The sequence below is a fragment of the Rhea americana genome, unplaced genomic scaffold, assembly GCF_003343005.1.
Source record: "Rhea americana isolate MKP2758 unplaced genomic scaffold, rheAme1 scaffold_2, whole genome shotgun sequence".
In the NCBI taxonomy this organism is placed as follows: domain Eukaryota; kingdom Metazoa; phylum Chordata; class Aves; order Rheiformes; family Rheidae; genus Rhea; species Rhea americana.
Genome location: NW_028186149.1, coordinates 8,631,701 through 8,658,489, shown reverse-complemented (window position 1 = coordinate 8,658,489; position 26,789 = coordinate 8,631,701). Strand labels below are relative to the sequence as shown.

Below are 26,789 nucleotides of genomic sequence, written 5' to 3'. Positions count from 1 at the left end.
ATGTCTCAAGGTAGGTTGTGGGCTTGCCACAACACGAGAACCCAGGCTGACCACCACGTGGTAGATGTGAATGCCTGTTGCAGCGTTCCTGAGCTCTGCTTGTTGACTAATTTTGCTCACATGGATGTCCTACAGGTAGCAGCATATAATGCTGTCTGCATGTCAAACCTTTGTTTTTCCATCTGTAAAACAGAGCATGTCCTTGTCCAAATTAGGCGTTTCCTTTTGGAATAGTTTCTTGGACAGATGGAAAGAAAAGCTTCTAGAGATCTTCTCTGCTTTAGAGAGAACCTATCTAGAAAGTGATATTCTATGAGGCAATAAATGTGAGACAAGTATAATGAAGTTGTAATCTTGGTACAAAAAGATGCTTTCTAGCTAAAAGTAGCTTAAAAGGTGATATAAAAKGTAAAGGTACTTTGGATTTGCAGTCCTCTCTGGAACCGAGGCTCCTTCTGTAAGCTAAACAGAGCATTTTTTTTTTTAATTGTGTAAATATAAGAGCCATCTAGTCTATACAAGGATAAAAATGTGGGTTAAAAAGCTTTAAATTGTTGAATACTTTTTTTTTTTAAAGACTCTTTGAGGAGGAGAATCTTTTTTTTTTTTTTTTTTTTTGAAAGCACAGTTTAAAATTTGTTTCTAGCCAGTCTTTAATTCCCTCTTCGTGGCAAAATTAAATCATATTCTTAATGCTTTAAAATACGTTAAAATGTGCAGATGGCGTGTGGGGGGGTTTTCTGTGATACACTGTCTATTTTAGCAGTAAACCTATGGTGGCTGAAATCTTTTATAATTGCCTAGGAACATGATCAATTTTACAGTGTAGACCAGGCATTACTACATGTTCCATATGTTSGTTTCAGTTATGAAAGCCTGCACAGCTGTGCTCCACCTACAGTGCTAATCCAATTGCTTTCTGTGCTCAGACTAGTATCTGCTCTGCMAGATCTGAACTTCAGTCTCCTTTTAATTAATTGGTTTTTGTATAGCACTTTGCAAATGTAAAGGGTAATACAAATGCTAAATGTTGGTCATCTGTATTGCAGCCTGGGATTGGAAGGTTGGAGCAAGCAATTGCCAACTGTTCCCCACCTCTTTCAGTTTGCTGAAGAAATCCTGCAGTCTTGTCATCCTTTTGCTTGCTATTTGTGTTAATTGCCATAGACCTTTATGAATCTTTAAGTTTTTTCTAAACAGCTTATGCTTTTCTGTATTTAATGAAGACATTGTTTCTCTTTCTTAAGAATGTCAAGCTGTCAGCTGAAGTAGAACCATTTATTCCTCAGAAGAAGGGTCCAGAAACACTGATGATCCCTATGGCGCTTCCTAACGACAGTGGAGGAGTTAATGGCGTGGAACCAACTCCTATCCCCAGTTACCTGATCACTTGCTATCCATTTGTACAGGAAAACCAATCCAATAGGTAATACTTGATTTTAGTCTTTTATCACAGATAATTTCTTTTTAAGTGGGTTTCAACTTTAGTCAGACTTCAGGAATAAAAGTGATAGTCAGCTATATATTCATTTTGGTTACTGTGTTTAATCTTCTGACTCCTCACAGATGAGGATGAGGTTTGTGTCCCATCTTATTCCCCTCACCCTTATGTCCTTCTCTTTACTTTCATATTCCTTGTTCCTTTTCTTGCCTTTGCTATAGATCCCTCATAAAGTCATCTTTAAGTCATTTTGCACCTTCTAGGCCAGTCATGAGATCTATCTCTGAATCTCTTGAGTCTGAAACGAGGCTCCAGGTGTCCTACTTTTCTCCTGCGGTGGCGAAACAGTATGCAGCTGACACTATTGCAGCTGRCAGTCTATCTAACCAGTTTTCTTTGCATTATTAGTTATAAGGCATTGAGTTTAGAAACTGTTCTAGCCCAAATCTGTTGTTCTGTAAATGCACAGCTTAGATGGTGATCATCTTGTATCTGTTCCTTGTATTTGTTAGTTGGTGTTGATTAACTTAATGTTTGCATAGAGCGGCACTTCAAAGTGCTGTTGCACTTAAAGAATTATTTTTCTTTTTACTTATTCAAGAGTTGCATACTGGAAGAAAGAGAATTGGGTTCAGTTTCCATAGGGGGTCTTTTTGTAGTATGCCGTATCACAAATGAAAATATGGGAAGAAGCCCCTATGTTTGGTTTCGGTAGTAAGTTTGTAGATACCTGTTTTTCTGCATGCTTCTTAAGGCCTGTATTTTCGTTTTGAGCAAAGTATAAGTTGGTGACTTCCTCTCTTAATTTACTCAAGTGTTTGGTCCTGAGTAAGCTGATGAATATCACTGTTCTATCTATCTGTAGGCTTACATTGTGTAAGCTCATGCCCCTACTTAGGCAATATATGCTTTCTGACTTGCTGGAACAGTGAAGTAAATGGGCCCAAAGTGCTTGTCAAAGCAAATGGCTACGTTTAAGTACTAAGTTTAAATTTAAATAATAAGGTTACACAGATGTCAAGATAAGTAAAACTTTATCACTTGAATGTCATTTGAGCTTTTATATATTTTGTTAATGTCATTTAATTGTCATCTTAAGAAGCTTTAACAACTTAGTTTTGCTATTAAAAGCGAAGAGTCYATGAAATACATATTTATCTATATAGATATTTTCTAATGAAGGTGTGGTGTGGTGGTGGTCTGAGTTTTTTCAGGGGAAAACTTCCTCAGCAGCCTTTTTTTCCTCTTAATTTTTTCAGGCAGTTTCCATTATATAACAATGACATCAGATGGCAGCAACCCAACCCAAATCCTGCAGGACCATACCTTGCTTATCCTATAATATCTGCACAACCACCTGTTTCTACGGAATATACATATTACCAGCTGATGCCAGCCCCATGTGCTCAGGTCATGGGTTTCTATCATCCCTTCCCTACACCTTATTCTGCACCCTTTCAAACAGCAAATCCTGTAAATACAGTTACTGCAGAATGCACTGAGCGTCCTAACCCACCAGGCCAGGTCTTTCCGCTATCAAGTCAGCGAAGCCGAAGTGGTAACAGGGGACCAGTCATTCAAAAAGTAAGCATACTACTGACCACATATTGGTAGAATAAACAGAACCACATAGAACATTCCTTCACACAGGAAGCACTTACCTCATTTGAGCAAGAATATGTATGGCAGTTGTATCAATGAGGGAGGAAAAGTAGCAGAAAATGTGTAAATCGGAGTAATATCTCTTTGTATAGTGACACAGAATTTATGTTTTATGTTAAAATGCTTGAATAGGCTTATAAAACCTTATTAGCGCAATAAGGGAAACTCTCCTTTCCAGTGCCTCTCCACTAGTTAGGTTTGAGTTTAGAATTAGTTTCTCAGAGAACAAAATACAGCCATACTTTGTTCACCTTTTGTTATGGTGTGGAAGTATCATAATACAGTTCATGCAGGAAAAGGGGGAAAGGTTAATAAACCAAATATACAGAATTGTCGTAAAATACTTACGTATTTATCTCTTGTCTTTAAATATGTCAATTCTGTACAGAGTGTTAGAACTTCTTATTTCGTTTAGTTTGATTACAACTCTGAAGCCAAATCATCTGGCTTATGTGCGTATATGGTTAATCTTTTAAAACAGCAACAACAGTTACAGACGCACATAAAAAATAAACGGCCTCCGGTGAAAAATGTGGCAACCCAAAAGGAGACTAGTTCATCGGGTCCTGAGAACAGATCGAAGATTGTTTTGTTGGTTGATGCATCACAGCAAACAGGTAACTTCTTTTGTATTTTCTGTGTGTACTAAATGTATAGAACTACATTTCTGTCACCATGTTTCCTGGAACAACAATGTTTAAAAGATAGCTGCTAAAGTGGATCTTTTGCTGATCAAAAGAGATTGAAGAAAAGGTGCTAGTGCTTCCAGAGACCTGTTTAATATGTGAGATAATTTTTCAAGGATGTGGTATYCCTTCTGAGGCGCAAAGTGACTCTGAGGTATTAAAGACTTAGACACTGTCAGACTCTATACTATTGGAGTTGACTGTTATTAATAGTTGGAAGACTAGACCTTATCTCTTTTTCAAGTCGGTGCTATCATTAAAATTAATTTTACTAATGGGAAATAACTGTCATATGGAAAAAAATTGGCTTTTTTTTGGTAGGTAGGTTTTTCTTTTTTTTAACAATTCCCATATAAGTGATTGTATTTTTATTCTGTTTTGCAGACTTTCCTTCAGATATTGCTAATAAGTCACTGTCTGAGAGCACGTCTACAATGCTTTGGAAATCAAAAGGCAGGCGCAGAAGAGCATCTCACCCTGCTGCAGAGTCCTCTAGCGAGCAAGGCGCGAGTGAAGCAGACATAGACAGTGATAGCGGTTATTGTAGTCCAAAGCATGGCAATAACCAGGCTGCAGCCATGACTTCAAGAAATACAGATTCTTGTGCAATGAATGTGCGTGTACATAAGTGAATAATTTAGCTATGTTTGTATCCTGCACAATAATAAAAACTATTGAAATGTTTGTTTTTCCTTTTCAGGTTGTAGAACCAGCAATAAATACAGGTAAGCATTTTCTTAGCTAGCAAGCTGTATCGTATTTTGCTGGGTCATTTTGCTAGGAATAGCCTCTGTCTGCTTCAAGCGTGCTGTTCTAACTGATTGGATACTTCAGAAGATCTCTACTGCCTTTTGCTTCTCCACCACCACTGCACTCCTTTCTGTGGCTGCTTGCTGAATGGATGGATAAGTAGTTGGTACTAATGATTTATTAACAGTTGTTCTTTTAAAGGACAAAATAGCGGAAGACTCCAAATGGAAGCATTCAGACAAAGTTGTGTTTCTGTTGTAGTTATATCTTATTCTTTTGCTTCCTTACCCTTTTGGACTGCAGTTATTCATATTTGAGTAGTAATGACACTCCTCTCTACAGCTCAGAGTTAGAGCTCTTACTTCTCTAAAACTTCTAGAAAAGTATTTGGTTGCTTCTCAAATAGAGAAGTACTGTAACATGAGCAAATGTTCTGCTTAGTTTGGTAATAGTGAAAAATGCTGGTGGCTGTTTATGATTGGACTGAAGATTCGGGATATGAACYTGAGATTTCATTTATTTGATTGCTACTAACGATCAGTTTTGGCAATTTGTATGTGTGTAATTTCACCCTTTCTATAAAGGCAATTCTGCTAACTTCTAGAAACAGCAACAGAAGTAGACGTCAGAGGAGACTTAGTCTTTCTCGAATAATTTTCTGTTTTAAAAGTATGTTCCTGGCTTTCATGGTATGTGTGCTCATTATGATACATTCYGTCATACTAACTCATTTTTCATAGGTGTCACTTTTGTCTCTTTCAGCTGGTGTGAGTTGGACTAGTGTAAATTCCCAGGCAACTCAAAAAAAGCCGTGGATTGAGAAAACTCAGACTTTTTCTAGAGGTGGAAGACAAGCTGAGCAAAGGAGTAGTTCACAGGTAGGTTGTTAATGGCTCTGAACTTAAGCGCTCTGTTGCTTGTACTGTATGAAAATAGCAAATTTGAAATGGATTAGAAAGTCAACATGCAAAGAATAATCAATGAAAATGGTGACTAAAAAGTGTAGAAACTCAAGCTGGAAATCAGGCTGAACAGACACCTCCAGATCATGTATTTCTTATGCTACCACTATGTATTTATGATTTCACATACTTGCAATTTTCTGTCTATAGTATGTTCTTAACATGCATCTGCTTAGGAAGTAAGTTACATGTATAAACTAACTTGTGAAATGAACACAGTGCGGGTGAATAGAAAAAACCAATGAGGTGATTTCTATACAGGAATGGATTTGGAGGGGGAGGAGGGAAGAAAGGTAGATTTTTGATCTGTTCACAAGAATCTTGAACTTTATAATGAAAGTGGTGAAACAGAATCTCATGTTCTCACTCTTGTTGTCTTTGAAAATGTTTTTCTATTGATGTATCATATTTTTGACTTATTAATAAAAATATCAAATCTCTTTTGTGCTAAAATTTGAAAATATATTTTAATAAAACTTTTGTGGGACAGGATTTCTGTAACTGGTGTGTGAAAAGAAACTGGCCTTTCTGATTTTGGTCATTTCATTTGGGAGGGAGAGGCAGGTTAAAATGACTGTTTTGCTAAGACTCTATTTTTTGTCCATATGTAGTTATTGCAGAGATGAACAGTAGAGCTTGAAATGAGAGTTTCTTTATCATAGGCATGTATGTATGTGCATTGAGATGCTTGTCCTGTTCAGATCAAGTTAGATGGATTTGTGGATTTGTCTTGAATCTTTCGCTTTGGTAGGCTTTTGTTCTTATATTAAGAAGCTGCTTGTCCCTTGTATCTGGCAGTCGAGCAGTTCTAGATTTGGCTGTGGGGAGGGAGGTTGTCTTTGTTCTATAGTCAAATAAAATGCTTTAATAAATAACTYTTTGTGGTTTATGGCATTGAGAGAGTAAGAAGAATTATTTTTTTTCTTTTCATYCAGTAGACTCTTCAGACTTTAAATATGGCAGTTATTTTAGATCTTTAAAAACAAGGCTGGCACAAAGTTTTAAATGTGATTTCACTAGCCAAATTCACTGTACTTCAAGACAGATTTTTTTTTCTAGGAACTGACTACTTTCCCTTTGAAATTAAACTTGCACCCTGTCCATAGCAAGTTGTCTTGAGAAATATGCTGATACAACTGATCTAGAATTTCACGTTCAGGGTATGCTTCATTTTTGGCCAATCCCCTCTTGCATCTGGCTTTCCACCAATCCTTCACTCCATAAACAGAAGAATGTTTATACCACATTCTGAGGTCTCTTTTGTCCGGAGAACTCTGCCCATGTATTGTTATAAAACACATGTTGAAAAGGTGGTAATCATACACAGAAAAAAAAATTTGTAACCAAAGGACTTTCTCCCACTACGAACAGTTCCTCAGGACTCACATGTCAGTTCTGTGGAGTCATCAGCAACTCCTGTGCTTTCCTTCATGTTTGTCCAAAAGAACCCCGCTTCAGTACTTTTCAGATATCTGTGATCATAAATTAGAAATTTAGAGGTGAATGGAGATACTGTATGCAAAAAGTTTGCCAATATCACACTTAACTGCTACAGGAAAAAGTTTTTGAATTTCACATCTTTAATGGGTAAAGCAGCAAATGTATGGTGGTATTCTTGCAGTAGTCATTACCTTCTTTAATGAAGGCTAGGGCAATATACAACAGATACTTATTCTGCCTATCTCTGTATTGARCCAGGGTTGCTGCTTTGCTTTAATTTCGTGGTTACATCATTTGAATCCAAAAGCATTTTGGATGCTGACTATGTCAGCGTTTTAGTTACTGCTTTGGTGGTGGAGGCWGCCTTATGGTTTTGCAAAGAGCTCGCAAAAATGCGTTTTCCTCTTCTGTTGCTTATTGTGTCTACACCCACGCTGAGTATGGCTGTTGAGACCCCTCAAGAAAAATCTTCTGGTTTTGGCAGCTGAYTTTCAAGTCCCTTAACAAATACAAAACATTTCTGCAGTGAAAGAAAGCAGAGATTCTCTATAGGTTCTGCTGATGTGACAGTTCTGCCCTGTAATGCCCATGTGGTGCAAGGGTCAGATTATGTTGTAGTTCTAATGTTCTGCGATGTGTAGTCTGAATGAGGTGAAAGCACTATGTTTGAGGGTAGCTGTACTTTTGTAGCCTTGGATAATTTGTGTGTGTGTGTGTGTGGTTTTTAAGCATCAAGACAAACCTAGGCGAATCTGAGGATTTTAAAATTTAGTGGGTAGTACTGGAAGCTGCTCTGTTCTTTTCTACTTTGAAATACTACTAAAATGTACCATAAAAGATCAGTATATCAGAGGAATAGCGGTAAAGCGGTCCAGCAGTGCTGGATTTAGTTGCTGAAATATAAATTCATTGAGGCTTTTAAGAACAAAAAGCTGTTTAAGGTGTCCATTGACAAAGTAACGTGAGTTAGAACACTAGTAACATAGACTCGGTTTTGTAAGCAGTACAATTGACAGAACTTCTTCAAGAATCTGTTTAAACACAAGTGGTGGAATAATGTTCTTAATCTGGATTAAGATCATAATTGAAGCTTTCAGCTGTAAAACTAAAAAACAGAAATTAAGACTTGGCAAAAACAGGAGTGTGTTACAGGCATACAAAATCTGCTTTGGCATTTTGGTTCTGTTCCTTACTAATATTAAATGGAAATGCTTTGTGGAAATAAATTCCCATTTGTGCTCCAGCTGGGTTGCTTTGCTGGGATATAGTTTTGTTAAGGCATCTAAACCATCATGCTGTAGAGTCACTACTTCTGTCTTTTAACCAACGAGCAAATGGATGCTTATACGAAGCAGAAAAATTCTGTAGAAAAGACATCCAATCAGCAAAGTTAAASATTTTTTTACTCTTGTATTTCACGTTTCATATGATGTCTTGAAAAGCCTCTCAGGGGGAAAAAGAAGAAGGAAAAAAAACTGATAGCATCTGTAGATTCCTTTTTTCCTCTCCTCCTCTCTTTTAAAGCAAAATCCCAAAATACATAGCTTAATAAATCAAACTTCACAAAAACTGTACCTCTCTTGTTGCTAATTAGTGAACATGAATGCCTTGCATGCATGCACACACAGGCACATTTTGAAACATTGACATTGCAAAATATTGATCACATCCCTTATTTTTAGTCCGGTTTCAGATGCAGAGGCCACAGCACGTCTTCAGAAAGAAGGCAGAATGTGCAGAAACGACATGAAAAACCTCTAACTATGAGTCAGTCAAGTAGAACAGAGCAGAGTCCTGAACCTTTGTATTTTGAGGTAGTGTTCTGTAAAAACTACTTTCGTATTACAGTGAGATAAGTTAACACTGATAGTCTCAACATATAGATAAATGGTCGTCTCAACAGGGAGAAGTTCCAAAGCATCTGACTGAGGTGTGCCATGTAGTGCACTAATTTCACTTACTATACGGTGCTTTCAATGTATGTGTGTGTATGTGTCTGTACAAAAACTTACACTGGCATGTCATGGAAAGTGTGAGGACTTAATTTTTTTTTTTTTTTTTTTTTTTTTTTCTGGCCAACAGATTAGGTAGATAACTTTTAAGTAGACTTTTATCTGAGAATAAAAATTAATGTATTTGGTGATACTTATCTAATCGTACTTAACTTCTTTAATGTACAATGGCAGTTTAAAATTTTTTGTTCGTTTGTTTTTGAAAAAGCTCATTGAGATATAGAAATCTCCTGTTACTTTAGTCATCATGTCCTATTTTTCTCGCTTTTAAGCCCTTCCAGCTTAAGTTGAAACTTTAGGTAGGGATACAATTAATTCATGTCTAGTTTTAGCCATTTTGGTTGATGCTTTTCATGTGCCTTTTTCAGTTCCATACTTGCCATTTTTAATTTGTATATTGTTTAGGATGAAGACGAATTTCCAGAGCTAAATAGTGACAATGGGAGCAGCAGAAGTGCTAACATGCAGCAAAAGATTTCACCCAAAGTAGTAAGTAATTCTTTTGGTTTGGAGAGGATTTTTAAATAGAGGGAAGTTGTTTTGAGATTATTATAATGTTAATWTTTTTTATGACTGTCTATTACAATATTTTTAATAATTATAGTGGCTTTTAAGGTATTTGCAATACTAATCTAGACATTAAAGGAATGCTAATTAAAATAAATGGTGTAGAGAAGCCATGTTAAAATAGACTGCTGGATTTTTGTTTAATGAGGTTGTCAGTGAGTGAGACTAAGATGAAATTCATGGATGCTTCTCCATCTCAGTGGTGTGATTTCATGGAGTTTGTACTTTGTGAAGTTTCATGGTAAATTTAAAGTTAACGTTAGATATAATAGGATTTCTTACACTGAAATTGATTTGGGGTATTTATCTAAATTTCTTGGTGCTAATACTTAAACTATGTCTTGTGGCAGACTTTACTTTTTCTGACTCAGAGGGTTTACGTTCAGACTTGCTGTTTTGGTGCAGAGTTTTATTAAAACTGTTAAATCCACAAATAAGTAACTAGAGTTTCATTTTTCTTTTTAGAATAACTACCAAATACATAGTTTGTTCTGAAAGAAAAATAAACTAAGAGAATCGTTTCAAGATTGTACAAATGGATGATGCAAAGATGCTCTTTTAATACTTGTATGATCCTAAAACAAAACCTTTAAACAGAACATCTAGACTATTTCATCTATTTGGCTGTTCTCCAGGAAAGTCRAGTCCTGTGTGAAACTTTTGGAAGGGGCACCAGTATTTAGTAATTAAACTGGAAAACATTCTGAAGAAATAATTGAGAATAAGTATAATAATGTTTTCCTGTACAAAGATGAAATATGCATAAATATTTCACCTTACTGTGTTATCTAGCTGTACTTAATTATTCTGATTTCATACTGCTGACCAAAGTAAATGTTCWTTTGGTTTATGGATTGACACTCTCCCTATGAAAGAGGAAGAGAGAAATAATAAAAAAAAATCTTTGAGAGGCCTTTAATTGCTTTTTGTGCACTTTGTTTAAAATCCTAGTTGGATGACTTACCAGAGAATTCTCCAATCAATATAGTTCAAACGCCAATTCCTATTACAACCTCCGTACCAAAGCGTGCAAAAAGTCAGAAGAAGAAGGCTTTGGCAGCAGCACTTGCAACAGCTCAAGAATATTCAGAGATAAGCATGGAACAGAAAAAGCTCCAGGTCTGTGGCTTCTCTTCCTCCCCCCACCTTGCCAGTAGTAAAAAGGAATACATATTAGCTGTTAGTCCTTTTTACTCTGTAATAGCAAGAATTTCTTTGGAAAGACTGTTTTGCTGGTGTTTATCAGCATGTGATAYTCATGTATAGGAGGCTTTATCAAAAGCGGCTGGAAAGAAAAGCAAGACACCTGTACAACTGGATTTGGGGGACATGCTAGCGGCTCTTGAAAAGCAGCAACAAGCAATGAAAGCTCGTCAGATCACCAACACCAGGCCTCTTTCATACACAGGTATTTCTAATCTGCTTAACTCACTAAATGCATTTTTGTGACAGTATAAATGTGAAATGTGATCATTCTGAGCTCCTTTGGTGTTTTATTCTGTTAAGTTTTATTTTGAGGTATAAACATTAAAATTTGAGGAATTTTTTTAATGCATTTATCTTTATGAAATACTCACTGTACTATCTTACTTCGTACTTGCAGAATGCAATGGTGAATAGTCTTACAGAACTGAAGACAAACTTTTGTTAAAACACTTACTGCTCAAATAGTACTCACTTATTGCGAGTAATTCAGTGTGAAAGTGAGTGTTTGAAAAGAACTGTATGAGGTTAAACAGAGCTTCTATTCCAGAATTCTCTTTTGAAAGCAATTTAGAGGCGATATGCATGATTGATTGCACAAGGATACTTCTCCAGGATATTCCTCCAGCTTCTATAGACTGTAGTTCAGGGCCTCCTGACACAAAGTTTTCTTAATCAAAATTTGTTTAGTAATTAAGTTATCCATCACTCTTTCATCATGTGCTTTTACTGTCCTTAAGGTCCTATGGCARTGAGTTTACCACATGTTGTGTGGAAAAGCTGTTCCTTCCACTGACTTCTTTCCTCCCTTCCTTTGTGCCCCAATCATAATTTCAGTAGCCCTCATAGCATTTGCATTATGAAGAAAATGAGCAATCATTCCCCGCTCTCCTTCTGTGTATATATATATTTTTTTAATCTATAATCTCTTTTCCAGTCTGAAGAGTCCTTATCTGTTCAGCTGCTTCCTTATATGGAAATTTGTCCACGTTTCTGATCATCCTGATTACCTTCTCTATCTTCTTGTAGTTCTACTGTATCTGTTGGAGATGTAGAAGATAAAATATGCACAGAACATAAAGTTGTGATTCCACTATGAATTTATGCAATGACTTAAATGCATTTTTTTCCTCTATTTCTTTTTCAATTCCTAATATTAAGTTAGATTTTTCTTCAGTGCCCACTGCTGAATACCAAATTGATATTTTCATGAAGCTGCTTATTTAACCCTTGGATTTCATTCTTGAACAATAGCATATAGCCTGGAGTTCATTTTTATACACGTAGTTACCATTTTTCCTTATGTATGTTTCTTCATTTACCTGCTCCCGAGTTTCTGCTGTGTTCAAATACTAACTGAAGTTGGCAAGATTACATCAAACAAAACTCAGCACAGAACAGTTGGCGTTTTCATTTAAGACTGTTTGTTTTTATTCTGTTTTTCACAGAAAGCATACTTAACTGCGTGCTTCATTCCCTCATCTGTTGTCTTGTCAGCTAATAGTCTTTGACAACTAAAAATGAATGTCTAAATAAATATTTGCAATGTGTTGTATTACTATAATCTTGCTAATAATGTAACATGTAGTCATTTGAGAGAGATTCCTTACCAGTGTTACGAAGTAATTACTTTCCATAGCTTCCTAAAACATGAGGCTAAATTGAAAAAAGCTTAAACTATCTGGGAGCAACAATATCTGATGTAATTTTCCTGTCATTATGAACTGGTGTTTTTGTTTTGTTTTTTTTTTTTTTCCCAAGGAAGGAAAATGTACTTTCAGAATTCATCAGTGGAAATTCTGAAAGCAGTGCTGAAATAAAGTTAGTGTGTCTTTTTAGCAAGACTAATACCTTTCTTGTATTTAGTCGGCAGTGCTGCTCCCTTTCATACCAAAGAATCTGCCAATAGGAAGTCCTTAAAGGGACAGCCAGCTATGGGTTGCCTTAATCCTTTGGAYTCAACTGCTCCAAAAGTGAAAAGAGGAAAAGAAAGAGAAATTTCAAAACTGAAACGCCCTACTGCGCTTAAAAAGGTAAATGTGACAACTATGGAGTGTTTTGATCTACATTCAAGTTTCAAAAATCAATTCTTATTTATTTAGTTTCACTTGAAGTCTAATGACCCTGAGCTTAGGGTAAGGAATTGTGAGCTTCTACTTCTGGTTCCTATTAGTGATATCTTGCTTTGGGGCTTTAGGCATGTAACGTGACTTCTCTATCCGTGTAGCAGATTAGGGATAGTATATATCTATCTAGGCAGCAGTTGCAAGAACTTTTTACTATAATCTTTAAGTCATATGGGCAAAGCTAGGTGAGTTTCCATGTTTTAGAGCCCTAGTGTGTAGGGCAACATAGTATACTAAGTTAAATGCCCCCATCCTTTTTTCTCTCTTCTTTTAACCAGCTATATAATTTGAAGTAAAAGGCTGGTTTTTAATTGAGTGAATTTATGGTTCAGAGTGTGTGTGTGTATACATAAATAAAATAAATGTGTACACAGATGTAATACATAATGTGAAGAAATCAAAAGGTAAAATACAGAAAAGCTAGCTTTAAAAAAAGAGGAAAGTGTRAAAGTTCCTTGATGTTACTCATGCACCACAGTTCTTGTCAGGGTCRTTTTGTCAAATGGGCAGTCAGGATTTGGCAAAGCTATGTGTGTGTGATAGTTGGCGTTGGCTGATTTGCATTTTTTGCTTTTCCCCAGGCAGGCTTGGGTTTTTTTTTTTCTGACTTACCCATTATGCATTTGGACCAGAGAAATCCACAGCAACCTATTCAGAAAAAGTTTTTCTTGTCTGTATCTTGCTGAGGCTTTTTATTGTTTGTTTTTGGTTTTTCATTATCCATCACATAACAGCAAAATATCTATGGCTGCTTTATCTTTATGCCTTTGTTGCTGTAAATGAGAGGTTTCTATCTGTTGTAGGCATGCTTCACAGAGAAGGCCGTAGTATTCTTGCATACGGGATGCATGCGTGGTGTGGGCCGTTTGTGGGTGGCTGGGATTTTTTGTGCGTTTTACTTTAAAACAGGGTGGGGATGAGGAATTGTTAAATGAGTGTTATTACCAAAGAAAGTTTTGAAAGTGCTTAATATTTAAAACAAAGTAATTTAAATGAAGTACTATCTGTAATCAATGAGGAGACTTGAAATGGTTTTTCTTTCATGTGGGGGTGTCCCCCCCCCCCCCAAAAAAAAAAAAAAAAATCTGATGCGAGTAGGAAGGTTTGAAACCAGTTGGCTAACTATATTTTGGTCTTTTTGTTCAATTAAATGGTACAGTTTTATTTCTTATCTATGTATTTTTGGGGTGCTAATGGTTGCTATTTTCATCCCTAGATTATTTTGAAAGAGAGAGAAGAAAAGAAAGGCCGTTTATCAGCAGATCATAGCCTTTTGGGATCTGACGAACAGAAAGAGGTTCACATTAACTTGACTGCTGATCAGTCTCAGGAACTGGCTTCTCAAGAAGGTCTATCTTCTTTTCTTTTTCTTCTTTGTCTCTGTCTTTCAGAATCAACCTCACATTGTAGTAATCTATTCGTTTTAATGTATTGGGGAGTTTTTATAGTATGCAACTTGTTGTTAGCTTCTAYTGTATTTTTTTTAACAGTGTACAACAAAATACCAGAAATTGGAACCCTTATTTTGCAGACTGTCTTGTCTGTACCTCAGTCATGGAAAGCTCAGTCCAGAGTGTGTTCTATTTACTTAATTTCTGTACAGCCTTTTAATTCATCTCACTTGGATAGATGTTTCAAACACCTCAGAGTTGATTTAAAAAAAAAAAAAAATCTTTAAGTGGACAAAACCTGTTATTCCTCAGTAGTGATTGCATGGTGATGATCTGCTTTCAATTTCTTGTGGGCTGTGCCGTGTTGATCAGAATGCATTTTAATGATGAGTAAACTGAAAGTTCACCAGACAGAAGTTAAACTTTGAAAATTCTTTGTTGCTCAGAGCTTTCTCTGCAAACAGACAGTCTGGACACCCCAGTTTATTGACAGGAGTGTTCAGCAAATTGGAAACTCTTATTCAACATCCTTTGGGATTTTATGGGGGGAGTTTTGTTTGTTTCCCTTCCTTTCTCCACCTAGTCCCTTTTGCAGAGAGGGGAAGAGGATCAAACTACCAAAATTCCAGATGTACCACTTAAATTTTTCTTCTGTATGATATTTGTCAAAAATCTTGTCTGACTTTAGCTGACTGAAGATCAGTGTAAATCTTAAGTATCCCAGGGATAAATTAATTATTGGAAGAAGTTATACCATTTAGGCATGTCTTCCTTTCTGTTCTGTTCTTTTCTCAAACTTAGGTTTGGATTTCATTTTATGAATAGTCAAACAGCACTTATTTACCCACCCCATGCTGAGTGTCTGATATGTGCTTATTTAGCTTTTTGTTTTTTCTGCCTCTCTACTCTTCCTTCAGGGAAGAATACTGTTCAGTGTTTTCAGAATGTAATTTGGAAAGAGTGTGGGAGAGATGGATCATAAATGTGATAATGTTTCTTCTATGTAAAAGTGCCTTTGCATTTTGTAATGTTTCAAATCTGTCTTTCAGAAACTGGGTTAAGTATGCCTAGTGATACTTCACTTTCGCCAGCAAGTCAGAATTCTCCATACTGCATGACTCCAGTGTCCCAAGGCTCACCTGCTAGTTCAGGAATAGGTAGTCCAATGGCATCTTCTGCAATAACCAAAATTCACAGTAAGAGATTCAGAGAGTAAGTTTTGCCTTATTCACATAAATTTGAAGTTTACACTTGTCGCTCTCTCTNTTTAAGTGTGACAGGTTTAGCAGGCTTGAAAGCTGAGGTAGCATAAACTACCCTTTTATCCTTGCCATGGATGGATATGCACATTGCATGTGCAATGAGTAAGCTAGATAGAAGTGTTTTGAAAAGGAGATCTCTCTTTTTTTTTCTCTTGCTTTCTTTAAGAAAGGCTGCATACATTATGGAAGGGAAAAAGAACATTTAGTTATGAGTGATGAAAGTTCTGTAATGTTCACTCATGCTAAAACTTTTTTTATATACTAACATTTTTATAGAGTATCAAATTAAGGAGAAGACTAGTCACTTGTGACACCTAATGGATTTTTTGAGGGTTTGTTTATTCTTTTTGTCTAAATTCTTGAGATAGGTAGGGTTACTGGAATACTAAATGCTTTCAGGATTTTTGGGCAGAGGAGAGTTTTCTTTCTTAGCCTAAAGTATACACTCTGATTTCTAAATCCCTTTTCATAGCTTTAGATGGTACAGTTTCAAGGAAGTAAAATATTTTTTTATTTAGTAAAAGAAAAGGCTTAATGAACTAGTATTGAGCATGTGCTGTGCTAATTTTGATATTTCTTGAATTTACAGATACTGTAACCAGGTTCTAAGTAAAGAAATAGACGAGTGTGTGACTCTGTTACTGCAAGAGCTTGTCAGCTTCCAGGAACGGATTTACCAAAAGGATCCCATGAGAGCTAAAGCAAGGAGAAGACTTGTTATGGGGTTGCGTGAGGTTACTAAGCATATGAAGTTAAACAAGATAAAGTGTGTAATCATATCTCCTAACTGTGAAAAAATCCAGTCGAAAGGTATAAATGATAAAAACAGTGATGTATTTAACTGCATTGTATTTACGATTTTCTTATGCCCCTGAGTAACACTAATTAGCAAGGTTAGCAGCATTTTTCAGTTATTAGATGTAACACTTCCTGAATCAGTTTTGATTGATTAGTATTGATCTTTTTTTTTGATTTGATTGGTGAACAGCTTAACAAAACCAGATATGCATCCAATAGATTTTTATTCTATTCAGTGTTTGATGGAGCTGAAATCCTGAGCTCTGAGTGGTTTCCAGGAGGATTCGTTCCTTTCTGTATGTGTAGGCTAGCCAACATATTTTACCACTACCAGAAACACAAATAGAGGCTTTCTGAGATGAGAAGAGCAAAGTTCTTCAATAAAATTGCTCTGACAAACTCTTACGATGTGTACAGTAGTAATAGAGAATACAGAATATTGCTGAACAGAAGCACCTTGATCTGTATACAGAGTAGTGTATATTTGGTTATACTGCAGTACAGAGGTTTTGTATCTGCTTAGTCCTTTCTATTATCTTCCCACTTACAGCAATGCTAGTTTATTTTAAGCAAGTGCTGAATTAAAACAGCTAAGGACTATATGTAATGACGTTTTAACTAATGATTACAGTTAAAATTGGGACACAGATTTATGTTCTATCTATCGTACCATGATTTTAACTGACAAGATATCTCTTTACAACTGTTTTCTCTAAGGTGGATTGGATGAGGCTCTATATAATGTAATAGCCATGGCGCGGGAACAAGAAATTCCTTTTGTCTTTGCTCTTGGACGTAAAGCTCTTGGACGTTGTGTGAACAAACTGGTTCCTGTCAGTGTGGTGGGTATCTTCAACTACTCGGGTGCTGAGGTGAGTAATTCACAAAAATGGCTGGAGTAAATCATTATGCTTCTTGTAACTATGAACTGATTTGTCGTAGAGACCACATCAAATGAGTACACAGTTTATACAGGCCTTGACTTGATCTATACTGGGGTCTGTTTTTTCTTTGAAATTGCTTACTTATTTACAGAACTAAAAGACTGATGCTATGAAAAATTTTCATCACAACCGTAGCTTTTGAGTAGACTTGAAAAGCCATCTGAAATTCTTGGGAAGGCTTAAGGTTGCCAGGCATACCAGTAAGAACATGTCCTTAGGATTGTGTAAATGTAGAATAGCATTTGTATGAAATAGAGCAGAACTATGTTTTGGTCAAAGTAAAGGTATTTGGAGCTAATAAGCATAAGGCTGAATGGGGTGTAGCTTTGATTAAAAGTAGTACTATAAAGTGGAAAATTATTAGTAAGCACTACTAATTTTTTTTTTAAATGTATGTATGTTAATACTCTAGGAACTGTTTAATAAGTTGGTATCACTGACTGAGGAGGCCAGAAAAGCATACAGAGATATGGTTGCAGCAATGGAGCAGGAACAGGCAGAAGAAGCCTTGAARAATGTCAAGAAGGCACCCCATCATATGGGTCATTCTCGTAATCCCTCTGCAGCAAGTGCTATCTCATTCTGTAGTGTTATTTCAGAACCTATATCTGAAGTGAATGAGAAAGAATATGGTAAGTGTTTTAAAAACTTTGTAACCAGAAACTGGAGTTTTTCCCCACTGCTTATTTTAAAACTTTTTTTTTTTTTTTTTTTTTTTTTTTTTTTTTTTTTTTTTTTTTTTTTTGTCCTAATTTACAGTGGTTACAATTTTCAGAGGTAATATGAGATCGTTTAGTTTTTTGGTAGTTCTGTAACTAGTTTTTCCTAAACTATATGGGAAATAATCATTAAGTTCTAATCTTCACAAGTCTTGTAGTTACCTAATGCTGTTTTGCTTATCCAAATCACCCTAAAAGCTAGTGACAGGATACTCGCATCAGCTGGGATGAGTTCTCTAGTTCTATTGAACTGGTATTGAAAGGTATGGTAGTAAGACTGTACCAAGCTCAGAACTGATTAGGTGATGGAGAAGAACCAATGACACAAAGATGACAAGTAGCTAGGTTACTGAGGTATCTGAAAGATAGGACCTTTAGTGTAAATCTTGAAATTTGAGATGGCACTGAATGATTGTGAAGAATTATTATAGTGTGAGTTTCAGATTTATGTATCGGCTTGCTTATGCCAAGCTGAGAGAGGAAAAATGGTTGAGGTCAAAAAAATTTTTTTGATCTCTTTAATTTGCATTACAACTATCTTAGTTTTAGCTAATTCTTTTATGATGTCTTGAACTAGCTTCACTTGTCAAGCATTTTATCGTTAAAGGGATGACTAATATTGTGGCAGTTTTCTATTGATAGTTGAGCGCAAAAGTATTTGATCTTACTTCTAATTACTCACTCTTAGTACACAGGAAACCAAGTGCACAAATTTTCAATCTTATAGTCCATGTTTTAGGTTACTATTGAAACAAGCTTGTGTCACAATGTTTTCCCCATTGTTTCTCCCTTTCCTTTCTTCCCCACTTAACTAAAATTGTTGTAGTGAAGTATAGCATTATATTAAAATGGTTACCTCAATTGCTATTCAGTAGTTTAATTCTTTCTGTATAAGAATATTTCTCTTAATCTGTTTTTTGTTCAAATTACTTTTGAAACTTACAGAAACAAACTGGAGAAATATGGTGGAAACATCTGATGGGTTAGAAACATCTGAAAATGAAAGAGAATCCTCATGTAAGACTACAGTTCCAGAAAAAGCTGGTAATGGTCAAATTGAAAAAGCCACTCTTAATAAACAGCCACCTGTGGCTACAACTGGGGCTACCTCAACAACAAATCATGGAAAATTCACACCAGGTGACAAAGAAGAGGTGAAACCAGATGACAATCTGGAATGGGCCTCACAGCAGAGTACAGAGACAGGATCACTGGATGGCAGCTGCCGAGATCTGTTGAATTCCTCCATGACCAGTACTACCAGTACTCTTGTACCAGGAATGCTAGAAGAGGAGGATGATGAGGATGAGGAAGATGATGAGGATTATGCCCATGAACCTATTTCCGTAGAGGTTCAGCTTAATAGCAGAATTGAATCTTGGGTTTCAGAGACCCAGAGAACTATGGAAACTCTTCAGCTTGGGAAGACCCTTAGTGGTGCCGAAGACGACAATGCAGAGCAAAGTGAAGAGGAAGAAATAGAGACTTCTGAGCATGTTGATCCAGTCACTGATGGTGAGGAATGGACAACTGATAAGCACGCAAGTAACACGCAACATAAACCCACCATCTGCAGTTCTTTGAATAAAGAACACACAGATTCTATCTATATGCCGTAAAAAATAAGCAGAAACTCAGGAACTTCTTAGAAACTAACTGTTGTAAAGGTTGCAGCCATTATTTCATATGCTTCATCTCAACATTTTGCACTGTTAAACATTTAATACGTGTATTTAATTCACACCAATATTTTTTGTAGCTGTCTTTTGTTACTTATTTGATTTGAAAACTAGCCTAGCTTTTAATCAGTATCTATTTCCCAGAATAGAAACTGTGTGAAGACCTGTCAGTAGGTATTCATTTGATCTTTTGTAGAAGGAAACATCTTGTAACTGACCAGTTTTAAGAGAAATTCTTTTTAAGATGTGACTGTTTAGCTCGTTTTCAACAGATAATCTGCATTTTAAGACTGACAAATTWCCAACATTTTACATGCTGTTATGCCAGTTATGTCGATGTATTTGGCCATCATTTTCTAGTTTTAGCTAGAAACAAAAGTATTTTTTTTCTCTTTAAAGAGAACCAACAAACCCCTGTCTGCAGTCATAAGGATAAGTAAATAATAAGGAAATCTATATATGATTCTTATGCTAAGATAAATGCAGCTTTTTATTTGGTCTTGGTATATGCATCCATTAAAAAGCCGCTGATAGTTGGGATGGTTACAGTAAGCTATAACAACTTTGATTCCAGAACAACTTTAAGCAGAGGGGTAGATAATTAATGTGGTGTTATTAGTTACAAAATGGAAATACTGCATCTTAAAAGAGGAAAGAAAACAAAAATTTCCCAAGCTCTCCACAGTCACTGTCTGCCAAACCACACTAAGTGAATCATCAACCGTAATCCCTATCCGGGGTTTTAATGAACTGATGACTTCCTCTTTCTCCTGTCACTTACCTCAGGAATGCTGTTAAGCATAATGTTATCTGCATAACATTGCAAAAAGCAAGGATAGTCCTTTAACAGCAAGTATGAATGATATAGAGGCTCAGTGTATTGATATGTTCATCCGCATGCTTTGATCCWGGCCACCCTCCTGTTGAGTTCAGGATGGGTCTTAACAATTCTTACTGATAACGTGACCTCTTTTGTCCCTTCTCACAGCTGTAGCAGCCTTGAGGGTTGACCTGCAGAGTAGAAAAGGAAGTAGTTATCCCAGGAAAGGAGAAAGTGCCATGTAGTACTGGGAGGTGTTTCACTGGTTCAGAGTTTAAAGAAACAAAACACATTCCTTCCTTGAAAAACACATGTTACTAGAGAAACTTTTCCATATTTTGTTCTGAATATTGAAGTGAAATCCATTAATGGGTGATGAATCTATTCAGCATTGAAAATGGAGTATGTGTCTAAACCTTGCATGCAGGGAGTCTGTTTTCCATCTTTGTCTTACACTGGCAAGAGAGATACTGAAACTGCCAGCAGCAAGAGCTCCACTGCAAGAATAGCCAAAGAATAACTTGCATGAATAACATTTTTATGGCAAGCGTATGTTTGTTTCAATTCCACGTATTTTTTTTTTTTAATCACTTAGATAAAAGCACACAAAAATCTGGGTAGTCTGAATAACACAAGGAATTTGTAGCTCAGTTACGTAGTTAGCCCACAACTTTAATAACATGGGACCAGCGCTTCTAGTATTTGCTATGCTGGTATTTTAAGTTGCACTGGGAAAATAAGACTCCAGGTTTAGAAATCATCTACTCCTATTTTTTTGGATGCTAATGAGAATAACAGAAACTGTGTTTATTATGTAAATAATGCTTTGGGTAGCATAGGCATAGCAAAGGCTATGTAGATAAGCAGTAGAGAGAGCTGCTAGGACGACTGGCTGTTCTGTCACGTTCTTAGTTCTGTAATGTAATCTTCCTAGATATTAGAACAGGCATTTTATAGGAAAACAAAGACTAAGGAATGATGCCGCCTGAATGTTAACCCTTTTACTGTATGTGTGGCAGATTTCTACTGTCTGTATGTTTTGAAAGTCTCTTTGCTTTAGGAAATGATAAGTGTTTGAACTGCTGAAAGGCAAAGCTTGCCCTTGGATATGTAAGTGCATGTCTCAGTGCCAGCTGAGATTAGTGTCTACAATGAGGGCAAAAATTTACCGGAACATTTTTTTAAAAAATAAAAATAACGATGTTTGTAGTTTTGCTTTTGCTTTTTCAGTGCCAGTGATTCAAATAACTTGATCTTGAAGTATTGGCATCAAAGGCGCATCTTTTTATATGCCTTTTCTGAACTTGGACTGTCATTTTAAGATTTTTTGACATTTATATCAAAATGGAAAAATTCTTGTAATATTCAGCCCACTACATAACTGCAGTTTTGCTACAGATTTAATAGAATTCTTAAGAGTGATGCAGCACTTCTAATATCTCTCAATTTTCCAGCAAATAAGGAGCTGTTCTCTTTTTAAAATATGACAGATCACCCTTAGAGGGGTAAACTGAAAATGACTAAAGGAAACTATTTTTAGTGCTTCCTTTTTAATAAGCTGGGAATGAGCAATAATTGTGTGAATGAAATTGCAATTCCTTTGGGCTTGATCCATTTGCATCTAAAATTAAGGAAGTTTCTTGCAACTTGAAGCACTTGAAGAGTATCGCACTGTGGCAACTTTGATTCTGTTAGCACCAGAATTTAAAAAAGAAAGCATAAAAATGTTTTACGATACCATGGTTTTTTAAAGTAGCTGAATTTCTATTTCAGTATAAGTGTGCAGTTTATTATACAGGTTGTTACTGTCCCCAAGAAAAGATGTTTCTGTAGTTATAGGTGTATAGATATTTTTGTTGTGGAAATGAGTATTCAGAAAACAAATCTACTTTTCTTAAGGCATTCTTTATAGAATTGATTTCACCACTTAACTCATCTGGTAAAATAAAAAATAATGCATCTGTGGTAGGGATAGGGATCTTTTAAAACAGATAGAGGTGGCTATGTATACAACCTATTTATACTTTATCTCTGTAAAAATAATAATACAGTGTAGGTGAAAATATGTATAAGGGAAAAAATCCTGAGCTTTTGTCCGTAATTGGACCAAGTAAAGATGTTTAATTAAGGTTGTAGGACTTGATCCTGCAAACACACACTTATGAGCGTTAGGTCCACTGACTTAAATCAGTCGACCTATTTATCTGCTTAAATTGTGTGCAAGTACTTGTAAGATTGGAGCTAAACAGTGACCKATAGTATTGACCTGTGTTTTAAAAATTAATTATAGAAAATGTTTAATAATGCACTTGTTTTCTTCTGATAAGAGGTGTCTTATGCTCATTTGGGTGGGTGGGAGCTTACACAATGTGATTCAGTCCAGTTCTTTAACACAAGCTTAAATTTTAATAGCGTTACTTAATTACCTATGTAAAAAGTATTATCGTTTGAAAAGCTGCTGTTTTGCTGAAACTGTCATTAAGTATTTCCTGTGAAGTTGTGCCAACTAATGAAACTATTCAGTTGATTTCAGTGTTATCCATTTAAAAATTAGATATGAAGATTAGTTTACAAAATGAAAAATCAGCAGAAGCAAGCCACAGAGAGAAAAACGATGCGGGTTTTCTACCAACCTGGCCACTCACAAGGAAATGTTAGGAATATGTAACCCGAAACTCCACTCTGCTGAATGGTAACACTGAAAGTAGAAACCCAGTTGGCGCAGCCCACCTTCTAAATGTTCATAAATAGTTCGTGTATTTTACTTTAAAATAGATTCTAATAAAGCTGTTTAATGTCTTAAAATTTGTAGTAATGTTTAGGTTAAAGCAGTAGAAGAAATCACTACGAAATACAATATGAAGGGTTTTGTTCCATTTCTTTTTTGCTGTATGAAGGATAATTGTTCTGTCTACCGTACTTTTTGGAGTAATAACAGCTTTTTTGCACTATGTAAATACTAGTGGGGATTCTTCCATAACTAATAAAAATGATTGTAGAAATTTACAGCTTCTGGACAGTGGTATATTTGTTCAGCGGCTAMTTTATCCTGAGTTCATGTTCTCAAATGCTGCCCAGGCGCTGCCCAGGCACTTACTTCTGGTAACTGATGAAAGGTGGAAAATCTCCTGCCAAGCCTCTGTGACGCTGTATTTGGCCACAGGGTGGAGAAGGGACGTGGTGGCCCTCCACCGGGGCCCCAGTCTGAACCCCAACAGGGAGCTGAGCTCTGCGGTCACCTTGGCTGCATGGTCACTGGTGTAAAAGCTAAAGAGAAACACCAGGCCGGGAAAGGATTTCCTGCGTTAGGGAGTCCAGTTCCCCGTTTTCACAAGTACTGTGCAGTAGGATGACCTCAAAAAGCACYGTCAGACAACCATGTTTCACTCCAGGAGAGTAAGAGCCAGAACAACCACTTCCCAACAGGGGCACTCCTAAAAATCAGCATCTCCTGTGTGCTGCTAAGGTATGAGAATTTAAGCCGACGTCCCCTTGTTGCTGTACCTTCTGAAATAACGCGAAGTTCTCACCATGTCATCCCCGTGTTCTCCAGTGACTCACTGGAACTGCTCACTCTTCCGCACCTCTAGTAACAGTGTCATTAACTTGTTTTGCAACTCCTACCTGTGAGAATATTTGTAGCAATTCACAAAGGATACAGCCTCATCCTGTAATTCTGAATTTTCTATTTATGTGCCTTAACTTTGTTTCAATTCTGCTCTTGCAGTTGTCGCCTCTGTTGAAAGGACTTCTGTTATAAACCTTGCTTTGTAACTGCTATCGCTTTCCATCAAAAGTACTCTTCCTGTGGGGGTTTTGCATGCATCTTGACCTGAAATGAATTTTGGAAAGTACAAAAAAGTAGATGACACCTTGTGACTTGTACTGTGATAGTGACAAGGAAATGAATTACCCTAAAGCCTTACAACTGGACTTCTCTTCCTCCTGTTTCTTCATTAAACCACAGTAAAATAAGGGGTTTGTAGTTTCAAAGCACTTTCTTCCTTGAGAAATTTCTCTGCCTCTACCGAGAATTTAGATAACGCTATAGACATTAACATTTGGCGTTGCTGCACAGGGCTGGAACAGCTACATGAGAGAAACTTGCTCAGGACATTGCAACACTGAAGTTCTTGATAGCTGCCAGCACCGAGAGCAAAGCGAGCTCGCGGGTAGCAGGTTTATGCGGGCAAAGCTGGAGCTCCCAAAGCGAGTGGGGCAATCGGCGTATCAGAAACGTGAGGAAAGGCCCCAGCCACCAGGATGCGATCCTCGTGCAGCAAAGTTGCTTTYGACCTTCAGATTTTAAGGAGCCCAGTATATGAAACTTGGGCAACTTGGGCATTTTTTTATTATTATTGMAGCATTGGACRAAGAAGATAACCAGGCTTCYGTTTYGTTACYTYTTGTTTGGGTGGTTTTTTCTTTTGYTTTTGTCCTTTTACAGGTTAGCGAGCAGTATGAAATGCTGGGAAAGCGAGGCCGGAACGTGCGTCTCGGCAGCAGATGCAGAGCGCTGGCGTGCTCGGGACTGTTACGTTGCAGTTTGACGCGTGGTGATTTCGCTCGCTGGAGAGGCGGRTATGTGTGGGTGCCCATCTGGACGCTATCTAACGTGCTCAGCTCTATYGCAATGTTATTTTCCAAGGATAGTACTTTAATGAGTAAAGAGGAATTTAGTAATCATGTAATGCTGGTATRCAGCAAGTATACAAGACTTGCTCTTGTATAAAGACACGTGGGAGAGGGGGCACGGAGTAAAGTGCGTTTCCTATAGTTACCTGTATCGACCTTCTGTTTGTGCTGGGGTTTCCTGGGAGAGCTGGTGGAGGCTGCGGGAGCGCCACGCACACTGGCGCTGTCTACGTTTGTAGCAAAAGCTAACGCATGTCCACCCCAGAACAACCTCGGGTCTTCGTAACGCTTCATTCCTATAAACCAGCTACTTGTGTTTGGCAGAGTTACAGAGCAACAACTAATTGTCATTTGAAACTGGAGGGGGGGGGCTCTTGTATATCCCCCCCAAAAAATAATGCAAAAGTCTTAGCACTGAGAGGTCTCTTTCAGAAAAACATCTAGACAAAAATTCTCCAGACTATTAAGCTCTGTAATACGTTTTAAGCAAGAGGGAGGAACGTTTTGGGGTGGATTTCTGCCTCGAGGAGCGCTGCTTCCAGCTCTCGTGGGTTTTGCACCACGGTCGAGGAGGCGGCGCGTGCGGCTGCCTCGGCCGGAGGAGCAGCTGGGGCTCGGGGAGGGCTCGGGCGAGCGGCAAAGGAGCCGCGGGCAGCGCCGCCCCAAGGGAAGCTCTGCTAAAGCCTTCYGCGGGGAGGAGCGTCGCTTCGAGGGCACCTGAGCGAAGGACCAAGCGCTGAGCGAGCAGAAACCTCCCTGCGGTCRCAGCATCGCTTTGCTGCGGCGCGCTGGGGCCGGGCTAGAGGCCGGGGTGGCGGGCGCCCGGCCCGTCTGTCCGTCCGTCCGTCTGCCTGGCAGGATGCAGGGCCTGGGGCTTGCAGCAGCTCCGCCTGGGGCCACGGAGGCTCCAGCTGCGTCCAGCCTTTTGCGCGGCGCCGGTGYCCGCCGAGGCCGCGCGCCGTCGCTCTGGCTCCGCGCTGCCGCGGCTGCCCCGGCGCCAGCCGTTCAGCYACGGCTGGATTGTGGATTTGGGGGCCTGGCGCTGGCACCCTCGCCGCTGCTGCGGGCAGGGGGCGAAGCAGAGGCAGCAAAGCCACCGTGCCCAAGGTGCTGCCCGCCCCCTCCGGGCGGCAGAAACGCTGCCTCGGCCTGCGTGAGCGGCCCTGCCGCTCGCCCCCGGGCCGGGCTGCTCATCGCCTCGCTGTGGCTTCGGGCAAAGCAGCATTTTTGCAGTTGGTCAAACTGGGAGGAGCAAAACATGGTGCCCTGGAAAGAAAACTGCAGCTTGTTCATAACTCGCTCCAGGCCCCGTTTCCTATGGCCGGCGGCTGCTGCAGAGGGCCCAGCTCCCGCTGGCCTTTCGCGCCTGCGCACTGGCGCTTCCCCAACGTCCCGGGAAGAAGCTGCTGGCTCCGGGCTCCGCCGCCGCCCTGTGGTTCTGCCCGGCTCCGCCGAGCGTGCCGATGAGGAAGCAAGGCTGCTTCGGTTTCCCATCGCCATCAGAGAGCTCTGTGCACGGCGTCAGCGAATTAACGCTGCTGCTCCTATTTATAGCAGGAAAAAATCCCCCAAATATTCTGTATTCAAATAGAAACGCAGACCTCTGCTACGCTGCTTACGAGAAAGCCACCGCGGTTCCTGCCGGGTGCCTGGAAGCGCGTCGGTGCCTCCGGAGCGCGCGCGGGGCTGCGC

General features: G+C 38.2%; 1 protein-coding gene across 1 annotated transcript; it reads left to right on the top strand.

The window, feature by feature from the left end:
- SECISBP2L (SECIS binding protein 2 like) lies at positions 1-23,468 on the top strand. The gene is made up of 18 exons (XM_085303669.1): positions 1-135; positions 1,248-1,426; positions 2,701-3,025; positions 3,585-3,720; positions 4,174-4,403; positions 4,490-4,514; positions 5,302-5,417; positions 8,624-8,755; positions 9,359-9,442; positions 10,472-10,639; positions 10,787-10,928; positions 12,590-12,756; positions 14,066-14,198; positions 15,290-15,452; positions 16,092-16,312; positions 17,018-17,172; positions 17,657-17,876; positions 18,909-23,468. Exons 1-18 carry the CDS (start codon positions 1-3, stop codon positions 19,580-19,582), a joined length of 3,405 nt encoding a protein of 1,134 aa, XP_085159795.1. The 3' UTR covers positions 19,583-23,468.
- Positions 23,469-26,789: the final 3,321 nt, after the last annotated feature.